General features: G+C 33.7%; 1 protein-coding gene across 1 annotated transcript; it reads right to left on the bottom strand.

The window, feature by feature from the left end:
- Positions 1-10,488: 10,488 nt before the first annotated feature.
- LOC143592519 (histone-lysine N-methyltransferase ATXR7-like) lies at positions 10,489-16,672 on the bottom strand. The gene is made up of 14 exons (XM_077072417.1): positions 16,226-16,672; positions 16,007-16,123; positions 15,401-15,724; positions 15,031-15,318; positions 14,716-14,943; positions 14,203-14,628; positions 13,541-13,946; positions 13,356-13,448; positions 12,346-12,728; positions 11,944-12,066; positions 11,681-11,761; positions 11,500-11,553; positions 11,236-11,387; positions 10,489-10,699 (listed from the first exon to the last, which is right to left on the bottom strand). The coding sequence occupies exons 1-14, from the start codon at positions 16,670-16,672 to the stop codon at positions 10,678-10,680; spliced, it is 3,144 nt and encodes a 1,047-aa protein (XP_076928532.1). The 3' UTR covers positions 10,489-10,677.
- Between the last annotated feature and the right edge of the window lie 3,392 nt (positions 16,673-20,064).

The following is a 20,064-nucleotide window of genomic DNA, read 5'->3' on the forward strand; positions in this document are numbered from 1 at the left end:
GAGCCGAGCTAGCCCAAGCTCGAGCTCGGCTCAAGCTCGAAACTTTAAGCGAGCTGAATATGGAAACTTGAGCTTGGCTCATTCATAAATCGAGCCAGCTCGAGTCAACTCCAAATGGCTCGAACCCTTTCCTATTGAGTTGTCTTTGGCTTTTTCATTAGTTTGAATTTAACCATAAGATTTTACTTTGAATTAATTGTTAGGACCATTATTTATAGAGACCATTCAAGGATGCAAAGTTTTAGAGGTAAGAAAGTATATATGAATGCCAATTGACGTGGGATGCAATCATGAAAAGAAAATGTGAAAAATAATTTGGGATAAACATGTTTTGAACTCAGGAGGGAAGCAACATTACGTGAACGAGTGTTGAGAAGTAGCAAGCTAAATGAGTTGGAACAATTTTGACATTAAAAGGTTGAATATATAAACTAAATACTCTACATAAGCAGATTAATGAAGCTATCGAGCCAAGCCACCTAGCTACAACTGGTCTCGATTATAAAACGAGCCGGTTCGGCTTGGCTCGATTTCTAATCAAGCTTTTTCGAACGAGTTTTTTTCAAGCTTTGGGCGAGCCGCGGGAGTTTTTGGACACCCATTAATGTATATGCCACCAAAAGAATTACAACTCATATCCAAAATAATGTTAGTTGGAGTTGATTTTATTCTTTTTATTTTGTAATTTGAATTATATCAATGGGAGGATTGGTGTTGTAAATTCTGATTTGATAATGTAAAACAAAGCGCATCTTTATGCGTTTAAACATTTATAGGTTCATAATGCATACCTAAGTTGTACTTTAATGCTTTATTGACTTGTAAATTATAATATACACACTAATTTTGAATTTTTTTATATCTAAACGGCGACAAAAACATGCACGTCATAATATAGGTTCTGCATTTCTTAAAAAACATAATATATTTAAAGATATTGAGGGAATAAATAAATAAATAAATAAATAAATTTATCAAAATACTGTCTAAAGATAAGCAGTCAAATATGCAAACATTAACAGATATTACAAAAGTTGTATAAAGTTTAAGCGTAATTATTGTAACTATAGAATGAGAATGTAAATTTATTTAAAGGTTTATAGTTGCTTATCTAAGTTGTACTTTAATGCTTCATTGACTTGTACATTATAATCTACACATCGGTTTGGAAATTTTTTATATCTAAACATCGACAAAAATAAGCACATCGTAATGGTAGGTTCAGTTTTTTTTAAAACATAATATATTTAAAGATATAGACGGAAACAAAAAAAATAAAGTTGTGAATTTTTTATATAAAGATGAGGGGTTAGATGTGTAACTATTCTTAAATATTACAAAAGTTATCTAAAGTTTAAGGGCAATTATTCTAACTATAGAAGGGTAATTATTGTAACTATAAAATTAGAATGAAAAGTTACGGTTTTTAAATGTTGAGTAAAGACATAAATGCCCTCAAATTTTTAAAAATATAAACATTTAAAGTTGTACATGTTGCATAATTGATTGAACCTCTTAAGATTTAGGAGGTCCTTCACTCACTCTTTATATATATATATATATATATATATATATATATATAGGGAAAGAATCAGGAGATAACTCCTTAAAGAGAGAATTAGAGAACTAATAATATATATATATATATATATATATATATATATATATATATACTTTCTTATATGTTGTAATTCTTCACCAGAAAAAATATATAAAAATAATAAAAAAAACTCGTTGTAGTGCATATATGCAATACATCGACTTTTTTTTATTCATATGTACAATAGTATGTATTTTATACGTGCAATAGTGTTGAATAACATATATGCAATTGTTTGTATTGTGTATGTGCAATGGTGTTATATTATATGCAAAAATAAAATAAAAATTAATATAGTGTATATGTGCATTAGCGTTGTATTAAATATATGCAATAGTGTGTATTGCATACAGAGAATAGTATTGTGTTGACATATATTTAATAGTGTGTACTGTATAATGCAATTGTGTTGTATTACATGCAATAAAATATTATTGTAAATTACAAACAGTAGTATTGTATTGGCATATATTTAATAATGTGTATTGTATAATGCAATTTATTTTAAAATAATAGTTATCTTCATCAAAACATATGAATCGTGTGTTTAGGATTTATTGATATCTTTTTTTTCCAATTTGGCTTAGATTTCATAAGTATGAAACTCAATTACTTCAAGTTAATAATAGAAACAAATGTCATTTATTAGTAAACATGATTTGTATGTGTTTCATTTGTCTCCCATTTTAATAAATTCAAATATTTAAAGAAACATTTGTTGGGTTTTAACAAGATTATCAAAGTGATAAAATCTTACTTTTACCAAAAACGCAGTGGATAAATGTTTTAAATCTTGTTAATTTTAGGTGTATAAAACCAATTTTATACATGCAAACCCAAGCACAGATCCAAATACGAAATACACACTATCAAACACATGCATGTCACTATAAGTCTATGCATGTCAAACTACCTTTCATGTAAACCCAAAAGAAGGAGATGGTGAAAAGTAGGCAAAAACTTCAAGGTAGGAGTTCCTCAAGCTTGTATACCCTTCTAGCCTTCAACAACACACCTTTAGCTAGGATTTAACACGCTTAAAATATTCTTCCTTCCCCTTGGCACCTCTTGCCCGAAAATACAGAGAGAAAGTTTTTGTTACTTGCAAAAATTTTGAGAGAATAAAGAGTTATTTGGTCTTACAAAATGGCACTTCACAAGTCCACCATTCACAACCTTTGTATGCACTCACTAAGGAAATATAATAATAATAAAATAATAAGAGAGAATGAAGGGGGGGGGGGGGCTTCCTTCCTTGTTGTTATTATCATTTTATTTTTTATAACTTTCCATTAATGTGTTGTGTTATAAAACTTATTACACTTTGTTATAAGTATAACACAACATAGGTAACATACTAGGTAACATTATTCACGTATTGTTATTTAACCATCTTAAATAACATTATGGAATGCACTCTTTCAAAACATAAATCATCCATATAATTTATTCATTTTACAAGTACATTATATTTAGAAACCTTTTCCAAATAACATAAATGTCAATATTTATTTACTTATGATCATATCATATATAAACAAATATAATTGGTGTTTGTCTAGCTTGTTATTGGGTATGACCCGACTTGGATCATAACGTACTAGCCACATCAATAATAATATGTGTCTTGGGCCGACCGAGTCCAACAACATTAATGAAACATTTAATAAAAACTTGATAGTTATCCAATAAACATAGGTGGTGATGTAGGAAACAATAACTATCGCTTCACCAAGCGATGGTGAGAATCTGCTCCCATTAAAATCCACCAATCATCATCATAGACCAATTAAACCATCACAATATATATTTAGATCAGAAAGAAAAATACAATTAAAAACATACTAGGAAGTAAAACTTACCGTTCGAAAGTGAAATGCCGTCCGATAAGGCTGCTCCAACGTTGGAGTGTTGGATCGTACATGATGAAAGCCGACAGTCAGAAATATTAGAAAGAAAATGGCACTTGTCATCATTACTGCTAATTGCAAGATTAAGACGAGGCAAGAAACTTGCACCGAATCCTCATTGTGCTTAACCCAATCGTTATGGTCTTGGACATCGTCAACGCTAGGTTCATCGGGAATAGGCTCTTCTATTACATAGTATTTTTTTTCTTACTTGAGAACGATTCTCAAGTTTCGATACCAATCCATAAAGTTGTTATAGTTTAGGCGATCCTTATCGAGAATAGATCTTAGTGATAGGTTATTAATGGGTGGGATAATAACGTTAGGTGGATTGTTGATTCCGGCCATCTAAAAATATAACAAAGCTCAATTTTAGTATTTTCGATATCAATAATTAATTTTAATCGTTAATACCCTTTATGTCTCTAAGACAATTAATGATTAAAATCTAGAACCCAACGTTACATTCAAATAGTAGTCAGGTGACCTTTATCCTATTTTTAAATTAACAAGGTAGTCAACGTTTGACGATTGCAACCCTTTGCAGCTTCTAGTTTTATGGGATCGGTTAAACATCTTATGTTTAGTTGACATGTTTAATTCCATCAACACCATTGTACGCCATGCTTCGGTGACTCTATTCACATGGTTTCCAATTTAAGTCGTCCTACTTATACACACATGTGATTTTACATATACAAGTGGTTAGGTGACCTTTATCCCACAAATATGGCAAACCTACCTCAAACTCATAAGTTTCCACCAACATGGTTAGGTGACCTTTATCCTATATCGAGTTCCCAAGTGATTCGAGTGTTGTATTAGAGTATGGTGTTTGACTTATTTTATAAAAGGGATTTTCGTTTTCTAAATTCTAGATTGGAAAACGTTTTATGTACATTCCATTTGTATGCATTCAAATGTATGGTACTTAGTTGAAAAACCGATTTTCAATGTTCCTATTAATAAAACCCATTTTATTGTGAAATCATTAGTCTTTAATAACCAATTTTATTACCTAACGATTTCTAAGGAACCAATTTTATGCTAGTTGTTGATTTTAAGTTGTTAACAATCCAAATTGTAATAGCACAAACAAAAGTAAATCAACCAAACAAGCATAAAATACACAACCACATGTTCATAACCATAGCCTCCTTTTATTAACCACACTTGTTGACCAAAGACAAGTGTGCCAAAAAGTCTCTCCTAAGGGGACCCATAAGAACATAATCTTGTGTCGATGAACTCCCACTTGATCCCTCATCCAAATGCTCCAAGTGTTCACTCCGTGTTGTGGTCTTCATGACTTTATTTGGGTTTTCTTCCTTGCTTCTTCTTTTACAAAATTATATCCTAATACAATTTTTCTAGTAAAAGAAAAGTAACTAATCTACTTATTATTACAAACCAAATGAATGAATAAATAGATTACAAAACCCAAAAAAATAAAATATTACAACCATATTGAATGAACAAACAACCACTTGAATGAACAAACAACCACAACATAAACATTCAACTAAACACAAGGCCATAGCTAGGTTATGAACATCCAATACACATCCAAATATGCAATAATACAAGACCAAAGTGGTTCCCCCCTTTTCCCTAAAACTTTCGGCCATAGGATAACCAAACCGAAAGTTTCGGATATTGTCCAAACAACACAATCAATCATCCAAATGACTTTGTTTTTCAAGATTATCACATGCATGTAAAGTATAACCTTGAAAAACCATGGGGAAACCAAAACCCCAAAACTTTCGGCCATATGGTAAAACCCACCATAAACCCAAAAATTTTTGGGTCTAATAAAGCATGTATTTGTATAAGCGGCTCTCTGATACCATTGTTGGGTTTTAACAAGATTATCAAAGTGATAAAACCTTATTTTTACCAAAAACGCAGCGGATAAATGTTTTAAATCTTGTTAATTTTAGCTGTATAAAACCAATTTTATACATGCAAAACCCAAGCCTGGATCCAAATACGAAATACACACTATCAAACACATGCATGTCACTATAAGTCCATGCATGTCAAACTATCTTTCAAGTAAACCCAAAAGAAGACGAAGGAGATGGTGAAAAGTAGGCAAGAACTTCAAGGTAGGAGTTCCTCAAGCTTGTGTACCCTTCAAGCCTTCAACAACACACCTTTAGCTAGGATTTAACACCCTTAAAATGTTCTTCCTTCCCTTTGGCACCTCTTGGTCGAAACTATAGAGAGAAAAAGGGAGAGAAAGTTTTTGTTGCTTGCAAAAATTTTGAGAGAATGAAAGAGTTATTTGGTCTTTCAAAATGGCACCTCACAAGTCCATAATTCACAACCTTTGCATGCACCCACTAAGAGAAATATAATAATAAAATAATAAGAGAGAAAGAAAGAGGGGGTGGGGGCTTCCTTCTTTGTTGTTATTATCATTTTATTTTTTATAACTTTCCATTAATGTGTTGTGTTATAAAACTTATTACACTTTGTTATAAGTACAACACAGCATAGGTAACATACTAGGTAACATTATTCACATATTGTTATTTAACCATCTTAAATAAAATTATGGAATGCACTCTTTCAAAACATAAATCATCCATATGATTTATTCATTTCACAAGTACGTTATATTTAGAAACCATTTCCAAATAACATAAGTGTCAATATTTATTTACCTATGATCATATCATATATAAACAAATATAATTGGTGTTTGTCTAACTTGTTATTGGGTATGACCCGACTTGGATCATAACGTACTAGCCACATCAATAATAATATATGTCTTGGGCAGACTGAGTCCAACAACATTAATGAAACATTTAATAAAAACTTGATAGTTATCCAATAAACATAGGTGGTGATGTAGGAAACAATAACTGTCACTTCGCCAAGCGATGGTGAGAATCTGCTCCCATTGAAATCCACCAATCATCATCATAGACCAATTAAACCATCACAATATATATTTAGATCAGAAAGAAAAATACAATTAAAAACGTACTAGGAAGTAAAACTTACCGTTCGAAAGTGAAATGCCGTCCGATAAGGCTGCTCCAACGTAGGAGTGTTGGATCGTACATGATGAAAGCCCCTACGTAGGAGTGTTGGATCGTACATGATGAAAGCCGACCGTTAGAAATATTAGAAAGAAAATGGCACTTGTCATCATTACTGCTAATTGCAAGATTATGATCAGATGATTATAATGCCCCTCTTTAGGTTTGGTCCACCAAAGTCAACATATAAAATTACAAAGACGCGTTCGTTTTACAGAATGAAATGGAATTGGAATTGAAATTTGCATAGGATTTGAAATGGGAAGGAATTGGATGTGGAACCTGAACATTCCAATAGAAATTGGAATTGGAAGGAATTGGAATCAAATTCCATTCTTGATGTGTTCGTTTGACAAATAAATTGTAATCTATCACCACATATGAATTGAAATCGGTTTTTTTTTAACGAGGATAATGGCGGAAACATTTTAGTTTTTTAGATTTTTTGTTTATATTTTGCGTTATGATTTTTTTTTTTTTTGAAATTTTTATGGGTTTTCTATTAAGATTAAAAACCCCTCAAAAAATGAAATTAAGATTCCAATTCCAACGAAACGAACATGCCATGTCATGTGATTTTAATTCCAATTCCTTTGAATTCCCACAAATTCTGTGAAACAAACGCGCCCAGTTTAGATTTAGTATAAAGCGTTAGTCGTCAGGCATCATCTTGTTTGTTGTTTTCTTATATAAAACATTTATTCGCGACTAACGTTTCTAAATTAATTCTATATATCCATGTAAGCAATTTAAACTGTTTAGGCGACTAATGTTTCAAAATAATGTTTATCGAGTTGCAATAAGAGCCAAAACCGACTCAAAGAAGTAGAGCTGACAAAACATGTCATCTTGTGTTAACTTATATGTGTTGTTTTCTATAACACTATTATAGAGTCGTTTGGTAAAATTAAATGCAAGCATTTCAAAAACATCAATAACATGACACAACACATTCAAGATGATTCAACATAACTAGTCCAATAACACAAATGACATGTCATGTGTTGCACGATTCACCAAACATGCTTAAGAAATAACAAAGGCACAACTAACACGATAATAAAATAAAAGTTACTAAAACCCGTACTCTATATTAAATTATTTAGAAAAATAAAAACGAATGCCACCCTGATATATGGTTCATAGCTTGTCGTGTCAACCATGGTTGAACCTGCTTAGACACATTTTTAAATGTCATTAACATGTTGACTCGTTCCAAAACCGTTTACCCCCAAACACTAACTCTTAACTCTGTATCAAGTCATCTTATTAGGATGTATTATAAATTTTCAGCCCATACCAGAGCTATGTCCTTGTCCACATTCATCGGACCTCCACTTGCAAATAAGGGTGTCTAAAATGCCCGAACTTGAATAAGCTAATTAGGATCGAGTTAGATAAGGTTAAGTTCCGGGTTCGTTTTAAAAAAAATCGGTTTGCGGGTTAACCCAAATGCCCCGATTAATAGTGATAGTCGTGAATTTTAAAGTTATCGTGAGTTGTTCATCTTTGAACAAATCGATTAATTCAAGATACCGTGTTTATAATTTTATACTGTGTTAAAATTTTGTTGAACGAAATAAAGCATGTTAGGTGAATCATCTAGTAGTTAGATCTATCAAAAAAGATATTACAGTGTTAACATTGCCAGAAATTTCGTTGTGAACCGGAATTTCTTCTCTTAAGTGAATATAACATAACAAAAACGTAGATTCTAAGTTGTCACATAAACATTTGTAGGAAACATCTCACTGACAAAAAATTTTCATGTTCCACAAATATGAACATACCATACCAGAAGTTTAAAGCTACAAATCTTGAAAATCTTAAACCTTCAACGATTGGTATAATTGTAAGCACATGATTCCCCTCTAGCAAATGCCTTGCTTGCGCTAATCTCATGTCACCGCAACTTATCTGATCTTGCTGGTTAGCATAGTATTGCTTAAGTCCCATACAAATTTTCAATAGTAGGCTCTCATGATTAGAAAGCTACAAATCTTGTCCGATTCTTACCGTTTCAAAATAACAATACAAACATAAAAACTAACCCTAGTAACATGTCAAAAGTTGAATCACCTAAAAGCTGCAGACCCAAAATGTTAAGGTTATATACAACCTCTATAAGTCTTTTACCACACAAGCAAACACAATGAAGAAAAAGATTAGCAAAGCCTGAGACCGACCTGCCGGACTCGAACCGACGGCCAAAAGGATTATGTAGAATTAGACAAATCCTTTTTACTCTTCCGTTTGAGCTAAGGTCGGATCCAAAATACCATTCACCACATTAAACTCGTTGTTGGCTTGTTGCCATTTACCTTATATAGGAGAGATTCATTTTTTTTCAAATAAACCACAAACGACAATTTCATTTGGATTAAACTTGTAAAAACATTAGTGCCATTTCCAACTGGTACCAACCACAATATTTTGGACCAATAAATGGAGCACTAGTCAACACAGAAACAACTCATGAGAACCAATATAATATATATATATATATATATATATATATTATTGAATTAAAAGAATTATTGAAAGACTAGCAACCCTTATCTCGTATTCAATTTTATAAAAAATATCTTTTTATACATCGTTAATTTTATGGTCCAACACAACACAATTATCAAATAAAATTAATTTGGGTGAAGTTATGTTAATATTAATAATTTTTAGTTAACAAATTCTTTTTTTTTCCAACCACCGATAATTAGCAGCAAATTAAAGTTAACAAAATCGCGGTTATCAGTCTAGGTTCAACAACGTGCTAGCATTAGATTTGAGGTTTTCATAAATTTTGAGGCTTAACGTAGATACTTCGTCGCATCAAATGAGAAACACGATTCACTTGATATTTCTTTTGGTTCAAGTAGTGAAGTTGCTCGAGAAAATCGAAGATACAATTTTAAATAATCACATAAGCATATATGAGTGAGTAGTCACAAGCAATAAGTACATACATTTATTTGGTTCTCGTTCTCTTTATTTTTCCTTTTTTCTTTTTTAATTAAACCACCTTAACTATATGTGATTCTATTTGATCTCTGCTTTTGTCAAATGGTTTGGTTACTTCGCAAACTGAAACCTTGGAAAGCACAAAACGAATGCAATAAAAAATTTTAAAAGAAAATGCAAGTTCAAGTGTGGAATCATACCAGACGGTTGTAAATCACCACATTTGCCCGAGTTGAGGTTGAAACCGATTTTACCCGTCTGCGCCTAAACCAATTAAAGAACACAAAACTATAAATTACTATCACATTGCAATACTATCTAGGGCAAAAAGAATTTGCTCATTCTAGCATATGGGTGCATTTACACACATACATACACACGTGTTTGTCTACACCCATATAGGGCTTGTAACCGAAAACAGGCATTTGCTTGCTAAAGATAAAGTATAGCACCTGGCGGTTTTAAAAACGAACTTGTTTATTTGAAACAGAGGCAAACTAACAAAAAAGAGAGCATACAGCGCCTAATATGATTTAAGTTTGCAAACAGTGGTTTATCGTTGTGTTTTTATTATATGTAAAAGCAAGCTAGTTATCCACATTTTCAAACACACGTTAAAAGCAAGCTAGATTCACACCAAAAGGCAATCCAATCAAAGAGAGAAGAATCATCTAAAATAAAAAACTTTATATTAATATGGTTTTGGAGTCAAAGACCCTAGGCATGTTTGTACAAGGGTAAATATAAACACAAAATTGACCAATTTAATAACTAACTGTTTACAGAATTGAAGGGGAGAAACTCATCTGCAACCGAGACAAGCTACAAGAATATGCACATGAATAGCTTCTTCATCACCAACAAACCCTGAGACGATTTCATGGGGTTAAAATGGTCATTTACGCAAACAAACCCTAGGGGCGCTTTCTAAAACTAAAATTATCAATGTCACTGATATTGAAGTAGAACAGCATATCGACCTACAGCGTTCAACACATATATAGTTAGTTTTATACCAAAATAAACCATCACATCCATACATCGGACCCTTCTAGAAATCCACTTTAGCATACCTCCATCACATCCTTGAATCATGTCAGCCTTTCTATATATATTTCTGTGAAGAAACTAGCATGCCATGATATTGACCTTCTTAATTCATGGATCCACGGCATCTACAATCAAAAAAGGCAAACTTTAAGACCACGCCCAAATCAAGACTTAATAAAAAGTATAAACAAACTTATAGCCAGCACCGATTGTTTCATCTTACAGATACCAACGAAAAGGCTCGACTTAAAAACTAAGAGCATGTTTGGGATTGAGTTTGAAAACACCTTATTGGCTTATTCACTTTTTCAAAAAGCCAATAAGTTAAAGTTGTTTGACCATTACAAAAATCCTTTTTATTTTAGCTTTTTGAAAGGGTCGAAAAGCAGTTTTCTAAATGCCCAAAATCCTGGCTTTTCAAAATGACTTTTTGAAAAAGCCAATAACCAAATAAGCTGTTTTCAAACTCAATCCCAAACATGCTCTAAGAGTGCAGCTTTTTGAGCCAACCATGGACCATTAATCTAATAAAGTAAAGGTTTATGAGGTTCAAACAAGAACCATCAGATAATTAGGAACCCCTAGATCATATTTCAAACAACAGAAAAGTTGAATAAAAAGAAAGCAAAACCATCCAACAAAATGCACATTTTGTGATTACCTCTTAGAGCCGCAGTTGCAGGGGATCTTGGTCTCTTCCAATGGGAACTTGTAATTGTAAGTAATTTCTTCTCCTGAAACTATATGTCTCTTTGCATAAATGAATATCTTTTTCTGACCATCAACGCTTATAACCTTTGTATAACAGTTAGGCTGTATGAAATATTTACAACTTTTAGAAACGCAGTACTCAAATATAGCTTCACCTCACGCGTAGCGACTGGACGAGAGAGAGAGAGAGAGAGAGATGGAGAGAGAGACTTACCTCACACGAATGGTTGATGAATCTAGCAATTCCACCACGCTTAGTAGCATCAACCTATATACACACAAAATGTAGCAGTACGTGCTGAGATACAATAAAATAGTAAAAAATCCCCAAACTCTGAAATGAAAACTTTTAAAAGTGCAGATACTATTGAGTATTGATTAAAGATGTATCTTACCACATAACCATCATCCAATCTAAATAAATAACTGCTGCCAATTCCCATCTTCTCATAATGTCGTTCACGAATATCAGAAATCTGAAAAAATAGAATTGAAAGTCAGAACTGAATCAAAAAGAAAGACAAGCACGCATTGAAGAACTTGAGAGAAGTTACAAAACTATGACAAAAGAACATGTGCAGTGAAAAAATATAATAAATAAAAGAATCACATAAAAGAGGGATTATTAGTACTAATGAAAAAATATGACAAAGCTTACACGTGAGCGAATAAGTTCACCAACATATTCAATAACAAAATCTTCTGCTTCAATAGGCTCGAGTGCAACCAGCCCCCAATCGTGTATCTTACTTCGCTGAAAACGTAAGCGTTTTTTCCTTGCCTGAGAAAAAAACATAAATCAGTAACCAAAAATGACGATATCAATCCATTAACCTATGAACAGATCAATGTGCAGTTGTGTATTATTCTTAACAGGTCAAAGGTCACCCAAAGTGTAGTTTTCTAACAAAAGAAAAATCATATTCATAATATAAACTAATGAAGTAACATCTTCTGTAATAATACTTATCATGCTATTTTTAAAGAATCATTATTTCTGGGTCAACCCAAGTTTAACCCAAAACAATTGTGTCCCGTATGAAGATAAAGCTTTCATCACCTTTAGCTGAGTAGCTTTTAGAAGATCTGCACCATCTGCAGCAGCAAGAAGGCTTCGTAGCTTGACCCTATTTGTTCTAGCAGATAATCCCTTGACATTTGAAAGATGAGAAAATGCATTGATCTCTGGACCACTATTGGTATACTTTGCAGCATTAATGATATGAGTTCCTCTAAAACGTGCCCGTTCAGCAGGGCTTGCATGTGACGACCACTTACGCCATTGCCACCCACCAATTGAGCAGCGTGCACATCCAAGAGATATGGGGCCTGTTTTTAGCTTCTTGGACTTGCTATTTTGAATCTTCTTAGCACCACCAATTGCTACTGGTCCAGTTGTATCATCAGCATAATTCTTCCTTTTTAGTTTTCTTGCTTGAAGTGCTGCTAACAAAAACACAATTATCACCATATGCATATCAGACAATAACGACGGGGTAGAGCTGCCAGATGTAGGCCTATAAATGAACCAAATGCCAAGCGAACCAATCCGCGGGAAGTTTTTTTATGTTTGATTGCTTAATAAACGAACAAACATGTACAAAAGTTTCGGATCATTTAATTAAATCAATATGAACAATTCTTAACACGAACAAAAAAAACCCGTTCGTTTGTCCATGTTCGATTAAAGTTAAAGTTAAATGAACACAAACATGTTACGTTTGTGTTTGTTCAGTTCATTTGCAAGCCTAGCCAGATGGGTAACAGGGGTGTCAAAAAAGAAAAAATTTATCCAAATTTTGTATACTCTAGAATATTTAGTCTCAAATACGATCACAACATTATATTATGCAACAATGCTCAGAATCTTAATAATAAAGTATCTAAATGATTATATACATTAGTAATGCACATTAAGCGGCCCTCCACCAGTTTCTTTTTAACCTTCCTTTTCATTTGACCCAGTAGAGAAAAAAAATGACCCGATTGAGCCACATATTAGTAAAATGTGTCGCATTTTACGCCACCTAAAACAAGAAATTTACATCCAAAAAGGAAGCATAAACTTACATTTTGCAACATTTGAATTACCAGCACGGACTTTCTGGCTCCCAAGATCATAAGCATCAACAGTAAAATCTGGATCGGTATCTTTGCTCAATTCTACATCATTACACACATGTCACCCGCATATAACTAACTGAATGACCAATCTTAGTGCCTACAGGTGATCAGAATTAAATAAAATGAACTACCTTGACGTACAGTGGAAACCTTCACAGATTTCTGGTACATCACACTATCGGATGACAGCTGAGCTCCATGATAGTTAGAATCAACTAACTGTTTAGTTGAACGATACTTTAATGCAGCTACATTACTATATTCAACTAGGCTTTCAGCTGCCTCATGTGCAGTTAATAAATCCAGTCTCCTTGAAGTCTCAACCAATTGTCCAGTTTTAAGTTGACCAGATAAAGATGCAAACTTTTTCTTATTGGATTTCCTTGTGTGGAAATAAGTATAATTTACATTGCCAAAAGATGGTTCTAGAGGTCCTGTGCTTTGACTTTCAGTTTGACCGTTCCTTGACTGTTCCTTGTATTTTACAAACGCAGGCTGAAACTCCACAGTTTTCTTCCTTCTTTTACTTCCTCTTCCCTGAAAAAAAGAATAAAAGTTTATTCCAGATGTGATGTAGAAAAAAACATAACATTTTATGACCAAAAAACTGAACTTTTATAACCAATTAGTGTGCCAGCTATTAAAATATATCATTTCAGTAATAATCTCTCTCGAGTAAAACTATTTAGAAGATTTCTTCATTGGAAATAGACTTCCACTCCTTTTTATCAATAGAACCGATTCCTTTCACTTCACCCATTAAGAATAAGCCATTTTAAGCCAATAAACCTACCATGTTTGTATCTAGACTTTTGTGCTTCTTTGAAGAATGGTCTGATATACTAGATTTATTAATAGTATCCTTCAAAAATATGGATACACACTCCTTAAGCACAATGTCATGCAGTTTCTGTCGACAAGCTGCCAAGATAACATAGATCCCAATCTTAGGAATAGATGAAATTGCCCTTGAAGGACGAAATAGAGGTGCTTGAGGAACTATGGTTCTAGACTTCTCCTTCGACACAATCGATTGAGGATTATATTTATTCTGAACAACATCTTCATGCGCATATACTTTCATGAAAGCATTTGCAAACCAATTAGATGAAGGCATCCTAGACACAGAGATGCTTTGTTGATATGATTTTGTTTGTGAGCTATTGGAAACGTCCAATCGATCTGTATGACTTCGATGAGCTCGGGAGTCAACGGTAACCTGCAAAGATTAAATATATGATTGATACAAACAGATTAAGAGGATAAAACACAGGGTAGAAAAGATCTTTGATAAAATGACTTTAACCTCTTTTGTTTGAACTTTTCTTTTAGCCTTAACAACTCTCTTCACTTCCTCATCAACAAGATTTTCAATATACTGATCCAAAGACATCCTTGCAGATGAATGGATGTCATTTTCTACACCATTAATTATGTGTTCCAGGCCACCTTTTGAAGTAACTTCTTCATGCATTACAGTTACTTCAAAACCAGGGGGGTAATCTTCCTTAGAAAATGAAGATTCTTGTTCAAGCTGCACATTTTAAATCCATATTGGATACAAAATTGAAAAAAATATATATATACAAAAAAATCACACAAACATCGAAATGCAGCTTACATCTTCAGCAGGTATTCCCTCGGTCAACTCAACTGCAGCATTATGGCTTGACCACATTTTTTTCTTCCTCCAAATAGATACTTGATCTGCTACTGAATCATAGATGACAGCATTCCAGAAAACTTGCATGCATGAATCAAATAGCTTTTTGGAAAAGTCAATGTATACTTTATCTAAGCTTCCAACAAATCTCTTGCTTCTAGAAGATTCCAGAGGTTTTAACGGGGACGTTTGTTTGTGAACACCTTGAGATGCCACTCCTTCACTCACAGAACAGTCTTCTAACTCCTGGTTTATATCATACTTTTCAGATTAAATTTACAGCCAAGCATATCATGTAACATTTGAATGCGAGCACACGACTAATTACCGTTATGTCATCCAATGAGCAGGTTTTGACCATCTGCTTCGACTCTTCAAGCTTGAGAAGCTTCTCAGCTTTTATTGCAGTCACACGCTCGGTTATTACATGGCTTATTATTTCATCCAACATCACCTTTCTTGTTGCTCTCATAATTCCAGAATGCAACTGAGAGCAGACCTCCTCAGAAATATTGTGCATAAAATCAGTCAAAGAGTCGGTTTCTTCGTAATTAGGATTAGCTTTAGAAACACTTTCATGTTGACACGTAATCCAAGAGCTTATCACAGATTGTAAATTTGAGGGTGCGACTCTATTCTCGGAATGATATACCTGCAAAACATCAAATATTAAAAATCATGTGCGTTTACATGTAAATTTGTCAATGATAATCATTACTAGTTATCTTTAGGGTTTAGATGTGTTTAGAGCCCATGAGCCTGAGTTAGATTTCTCTAGGGTTTCTAGTTTCTTTCTTGTATATACTGATGGCTCCATTCAGATATTAATCCAATATTTTTGCAACTATCTCCCCAGTAAGTTTACAAGATATACTCAAAATGACTAACGAAGATATGTACAACAAAATCTAAGACCTTCCAAATCTCAACTTACCATCACTGAACCTTTGAGATGTCCATAATGAAGCCAAGAATGAAGCTCCAGAAGAGAATGTGGGCCATGTTTCTTTCCCTTATCATCTTCAAACAACCAGCATGATTCTTCAGTTGACTGAAGACTCGAATTAACACATAAGAAAGAGTTAACCGACTAATATTAACAAAAATATATGCTTCATAATTAAAAAACTACAATGTTTTATCCTAGCCATACCATTGATGGAAATGAAAAGGCGGAGTTAGCTGCTTCAGAATCCGGTATCTGCTGAGTGAAGAAAGAAACTGCATCCGTACTAACTTCCCCTTTCTTAGAATCCAAGTCCCCATGAATATTTTTATCATTTAAACCAGACGCAGAAGCGGTTAAATAAGCAAAGCCTGTAGCAACATGATCAGGAAACTGCTGAAAGTACTTTAAGGGCACAGAATTACCCAAATTTCCATGCAAAACCGGATAGACGGGAAGGTCCTCAGGCAAGTAGTTAGTAGATAGACCCTCAAACAGTTGTTCCTGTATGTAGGGCCCACAATACTGCCCTTGTTCATTAACATACATCCACCCACTCACATATGCAGGCTGCTGCGTATACCCAGCATATTTTCTGTTCGCATCATCTTTGCCGCCATTTGCTTGACCCTTTGCCTCCATTGCAGGCTGCATATCACCTAGTTAAAAAAATAATAAAAAGTTTTACTTATAATAATTCTCTCTGTAATAAGTGAAACTTTTAATACACTAAACACATAATAAAAAAATAAAATAAAACAAAAACCCTGAATCACACTTGATAAAAAAAATATATATATATATATATATATATATATATATATATATATATATATATATATATATATATATCTGTAATTTAACATTGAAACCCTAATTTTGGATCTACAATAAGATACAAGCAATTGATAGTTCAAATATTATGATGAATACTGAAAACTGTAATCAACTAGAAAAGACAGCCGTTCGATTAAGCAAACCTCCAATCGAATGAGGTACCTGGTTGAATAGATCAAGCGGTTTCCGAGTAGATTCAATCGGTGAGTTAACTCAGAACGTTGACGGATGGGATCGGATCGAGGAGATAAGGTAGGTCATCCAACGTTGTCGGGGAATGTACGGGGGTGGGTGGGTGTGATGAGAGAGAGAAAACAACGTTCGTTTATTGGGTTTTATTTAGTCCCCCCCCAATGTCATGTTTGTGTTGTGTAGATAGATTTCCGTTTATACATGATTCGGCGTTCGGCAAGATAGTCGCTCGTGTTTGGTGGTTGCTTTCGGACCTTCCGGTTCTAAGATCCGTTGAAGAAAAGATAAATCCAGTCTTTTTCATTTATAACAACACGGTATGCAAATATGTTAAAATGTCAAACGGTAACCATCATGCATGCCGCTTTTTGCACACGTCCGTTTGTTTATTCAGTGTATGGAAATTTTTGTTCACTTATGGAAAGAATAATGGAATGTGTGACGTTTAAAACCGTGTATGATGGTTTTAGAAGACAATCGGTTTAATATATCACCGCAAACACCAAGGTTCTTACTTGACCAAAATCTGCACTAAAGCAAGCAACCTCATAATCATAACTTTCCTGCAATGTACATTTAAAGTGTTGCACATTTTAAGTAAAGTTAATACATTGGACCTAGGCATGAATAATAAGCAACATTAAAGGTAGAGTTAATACATCGAATGAACATGTATAGGATGATAATCAATTGAGAGCATCTATAGAAAGAGAAAATTGATCGATATTCTTACCGTCCAAAACAAAATAACTTCAGCGACTTGGAAAAAATCTTGACTACAATCTTCGTTAACAATGTCCCTTTATCAATAACGGCAAAGGATATGTAAAAAGGTTGTCAGGAGTGGGGAAACGTTTCCAACGTGTTTTTACATGGTCGTTTTCAAAACAAGTAGGTGATGTGGATTTTTGTGGTTTCTTAACGTACAAGATGAGAAAAAATTGATTCAAAACCTTCAAACATTTGTCTGAATCCTACATTATGTACGTTGATGTAGCTAGGTTTTATAGAGATGGAAACAAAATACCAAATAAGGAAGAAAGAGGTTACAGTTTCAATCAACGGAATCAGCGTGCTACTGATGGTGATTATAGCGAATTCGGAATGGAGGGGGGTCGCATGCGGATGTTACTAGACGCCCTAGAACAGAGGTTCCAATTACTACTTAGGAACATTCAAAAAGTCAAAGGTTATTGAAATAACCGATATTGGTCTTGTTAATATGGAGGATATTAGTTGTTCTCTACTAATCAAAGTCAAAGGAATACAACTCGTGGAGAACGTTTACTATTTTGCCAAACAAGAAGGTTTTTAGTATTGAATTTTGTTATACTGGTGCTCTTTGAATTCATGCAGATTTCAGTAGTAAGAAAGATAGTTGGAGTTTTATAAATTGTGAAGCTTTAAAGATATATTTTCAGGAAATCAAACCCATATCTCCTACTTTTAATCACATGAGAGAATTGTATGGGTTGAAGTGTGTGGCTACTTATTAACAGCTTTAATGAGTATATCGAGATGGAAAAGCTTTTGGGAATTGATATGTGGGGCGATAAGAAAGATTAAAAAAACCTATTGAAAGGATGAAGGAAAATTTTGTTATCCTATGAATAATTTCTCAATAAATGCTTGTGGGATCGGGTTGGAGTCGAAAAGAAAAAAGATACGTGCTATTTGTAAAGATTTTATGGTTAACTTTCTTGCCATTCAAGGAACTCACGTGCCATCGGTGGATTTAAATTGGGCGAAAGCCCTTTAGGGAAACTACAACTTTCAATGGCATGTTCTAGTTCTGTTGGTCGGTCCGGAGGTACTGTAGCTTTATAGGATCCAAACTCTTTCGTACAAAACTTAATGTTCTTATTCGATAATAAACTAATCATAGAAGGATCTTGGAAGAATTTTGATTTCAATTGTTTTATGGTGGTAGTTTATGCTCCGCAAGGGATAAACTAGAAACTAAACCTATGGAACTTTATCGTCAATTTCATGAACAACCACACGGGAAATTACATGTTGTTTAGTGATTTTATGCAACGAGAAACGGTTCGAAAAGAATGGGAATGGTCTCCAACTCCACCGAAGTAAGTGATTTTAATAATCTTATTGATTTGTCTTTATTTGTTGAGATTCACTTGGGAGGATTTAACTTTACGTGTATAAGTGCTAATGGGTTATGTTTTGGTCAAAAATTACCAAAGCAATAATTAAACAAATTCGTTGAATGGGGTATAGCGTTCTTCAAATATCCGGTAAGTGATTGCGGTAAAAGTAAAAGGGTGACACAGTGATGTAGCGAGGAAAAATATTAGATCCCGGTGAGGATCCTTGGAAAAAACCTCGGGATGGGAAAATTATCCCATGCCTCAATATCTTAATAACAAAAAAGTGATTATAGCTCGAGAACTTTGATGTGAACTAAGACTAGAGTACAATAGTTAGTGTTGTGAGTGCAGGGAATGTGTTCTAAGTCGTTTCATCAAGCCTCATTATGTAGGAAGAAAAAAAATAACTAAATGTCCTATAAATCCGGGAACCCTAGCTGCTTGTGACCATTAGAGGACTTATTCTTCTACCCACGTGTTCTTCAACTAGTTCTTCGATTATTCAGGTAAGAATCAGCCATCCTAGCCATTGTGAACCGTCATAGACTTGACTACATACGTCTTTCACAATCACCTAGTACCATACCTGATCTAAGACTTATGTACCGTCATGTTTCAGAGCAGCGAAGAACTAAGTCAAAGCATAATACTTGGTGAATATCAAGACCCAATATGTATCTCAGGTCGGAGGATACTATGATATTCGCCTTTCCTTAAATTTACTTATGATCAATCACAAAGATTCCATGTAGTAACATTTGAGAGCGGGTCAGTCCAATATTTATATCCCATAAATATCTATGAACCTTGGCAGCAACCCTTGCTCTATATTCATACCTTACGAATATCCACCAATCCAAGTTCATAATAGTCTTACCTTCATATTTGCTCCCACAAATAGAACGACTACGG

The sequence above is a fragment of the Bidens hawaiensis genome, unplaced genomic scaffold (genome assembly GCF_021521415.1).
Source record: "Bidens hawaiensis isolate Kalapana, Puna unplaced genomic scaffold, B.hawaiensis_p1.1 tig00041018_1, whole genome shotgun sequence".
NCBI lineage: Eukaryota > Viridiplantae > Streptophyta > Magnoliopsida > Asterales > Asteraceae > Bidens > Bidens hawaiensis.

Excerpts from the sequence above, each read along its gene's own strand:
- LOC143592519 (XM_077072417.1), bottom strand. The coding sequence starts at position 16,672 with ATGCAGCCTGCAATGGAGGCAAAGGGTCAAGCAAATGGCGGCAAAGAT. Across the intron at positions 15,725-16,006 it reads ATCTCAAAGGTTCAGTGATG|GTATATCATTCCGAGAATAG; the intron begins GTAAGTTGAGAT and ends GATGTTTTGCAG. Across the intron at positions 11,762-11,943 it reads GTGAACTTATTCGCTCACGT|ATTTCTGATATTCGTGAACG; the intron begins GTAAGCTTTGTC and ends CTATTTTTTCAG.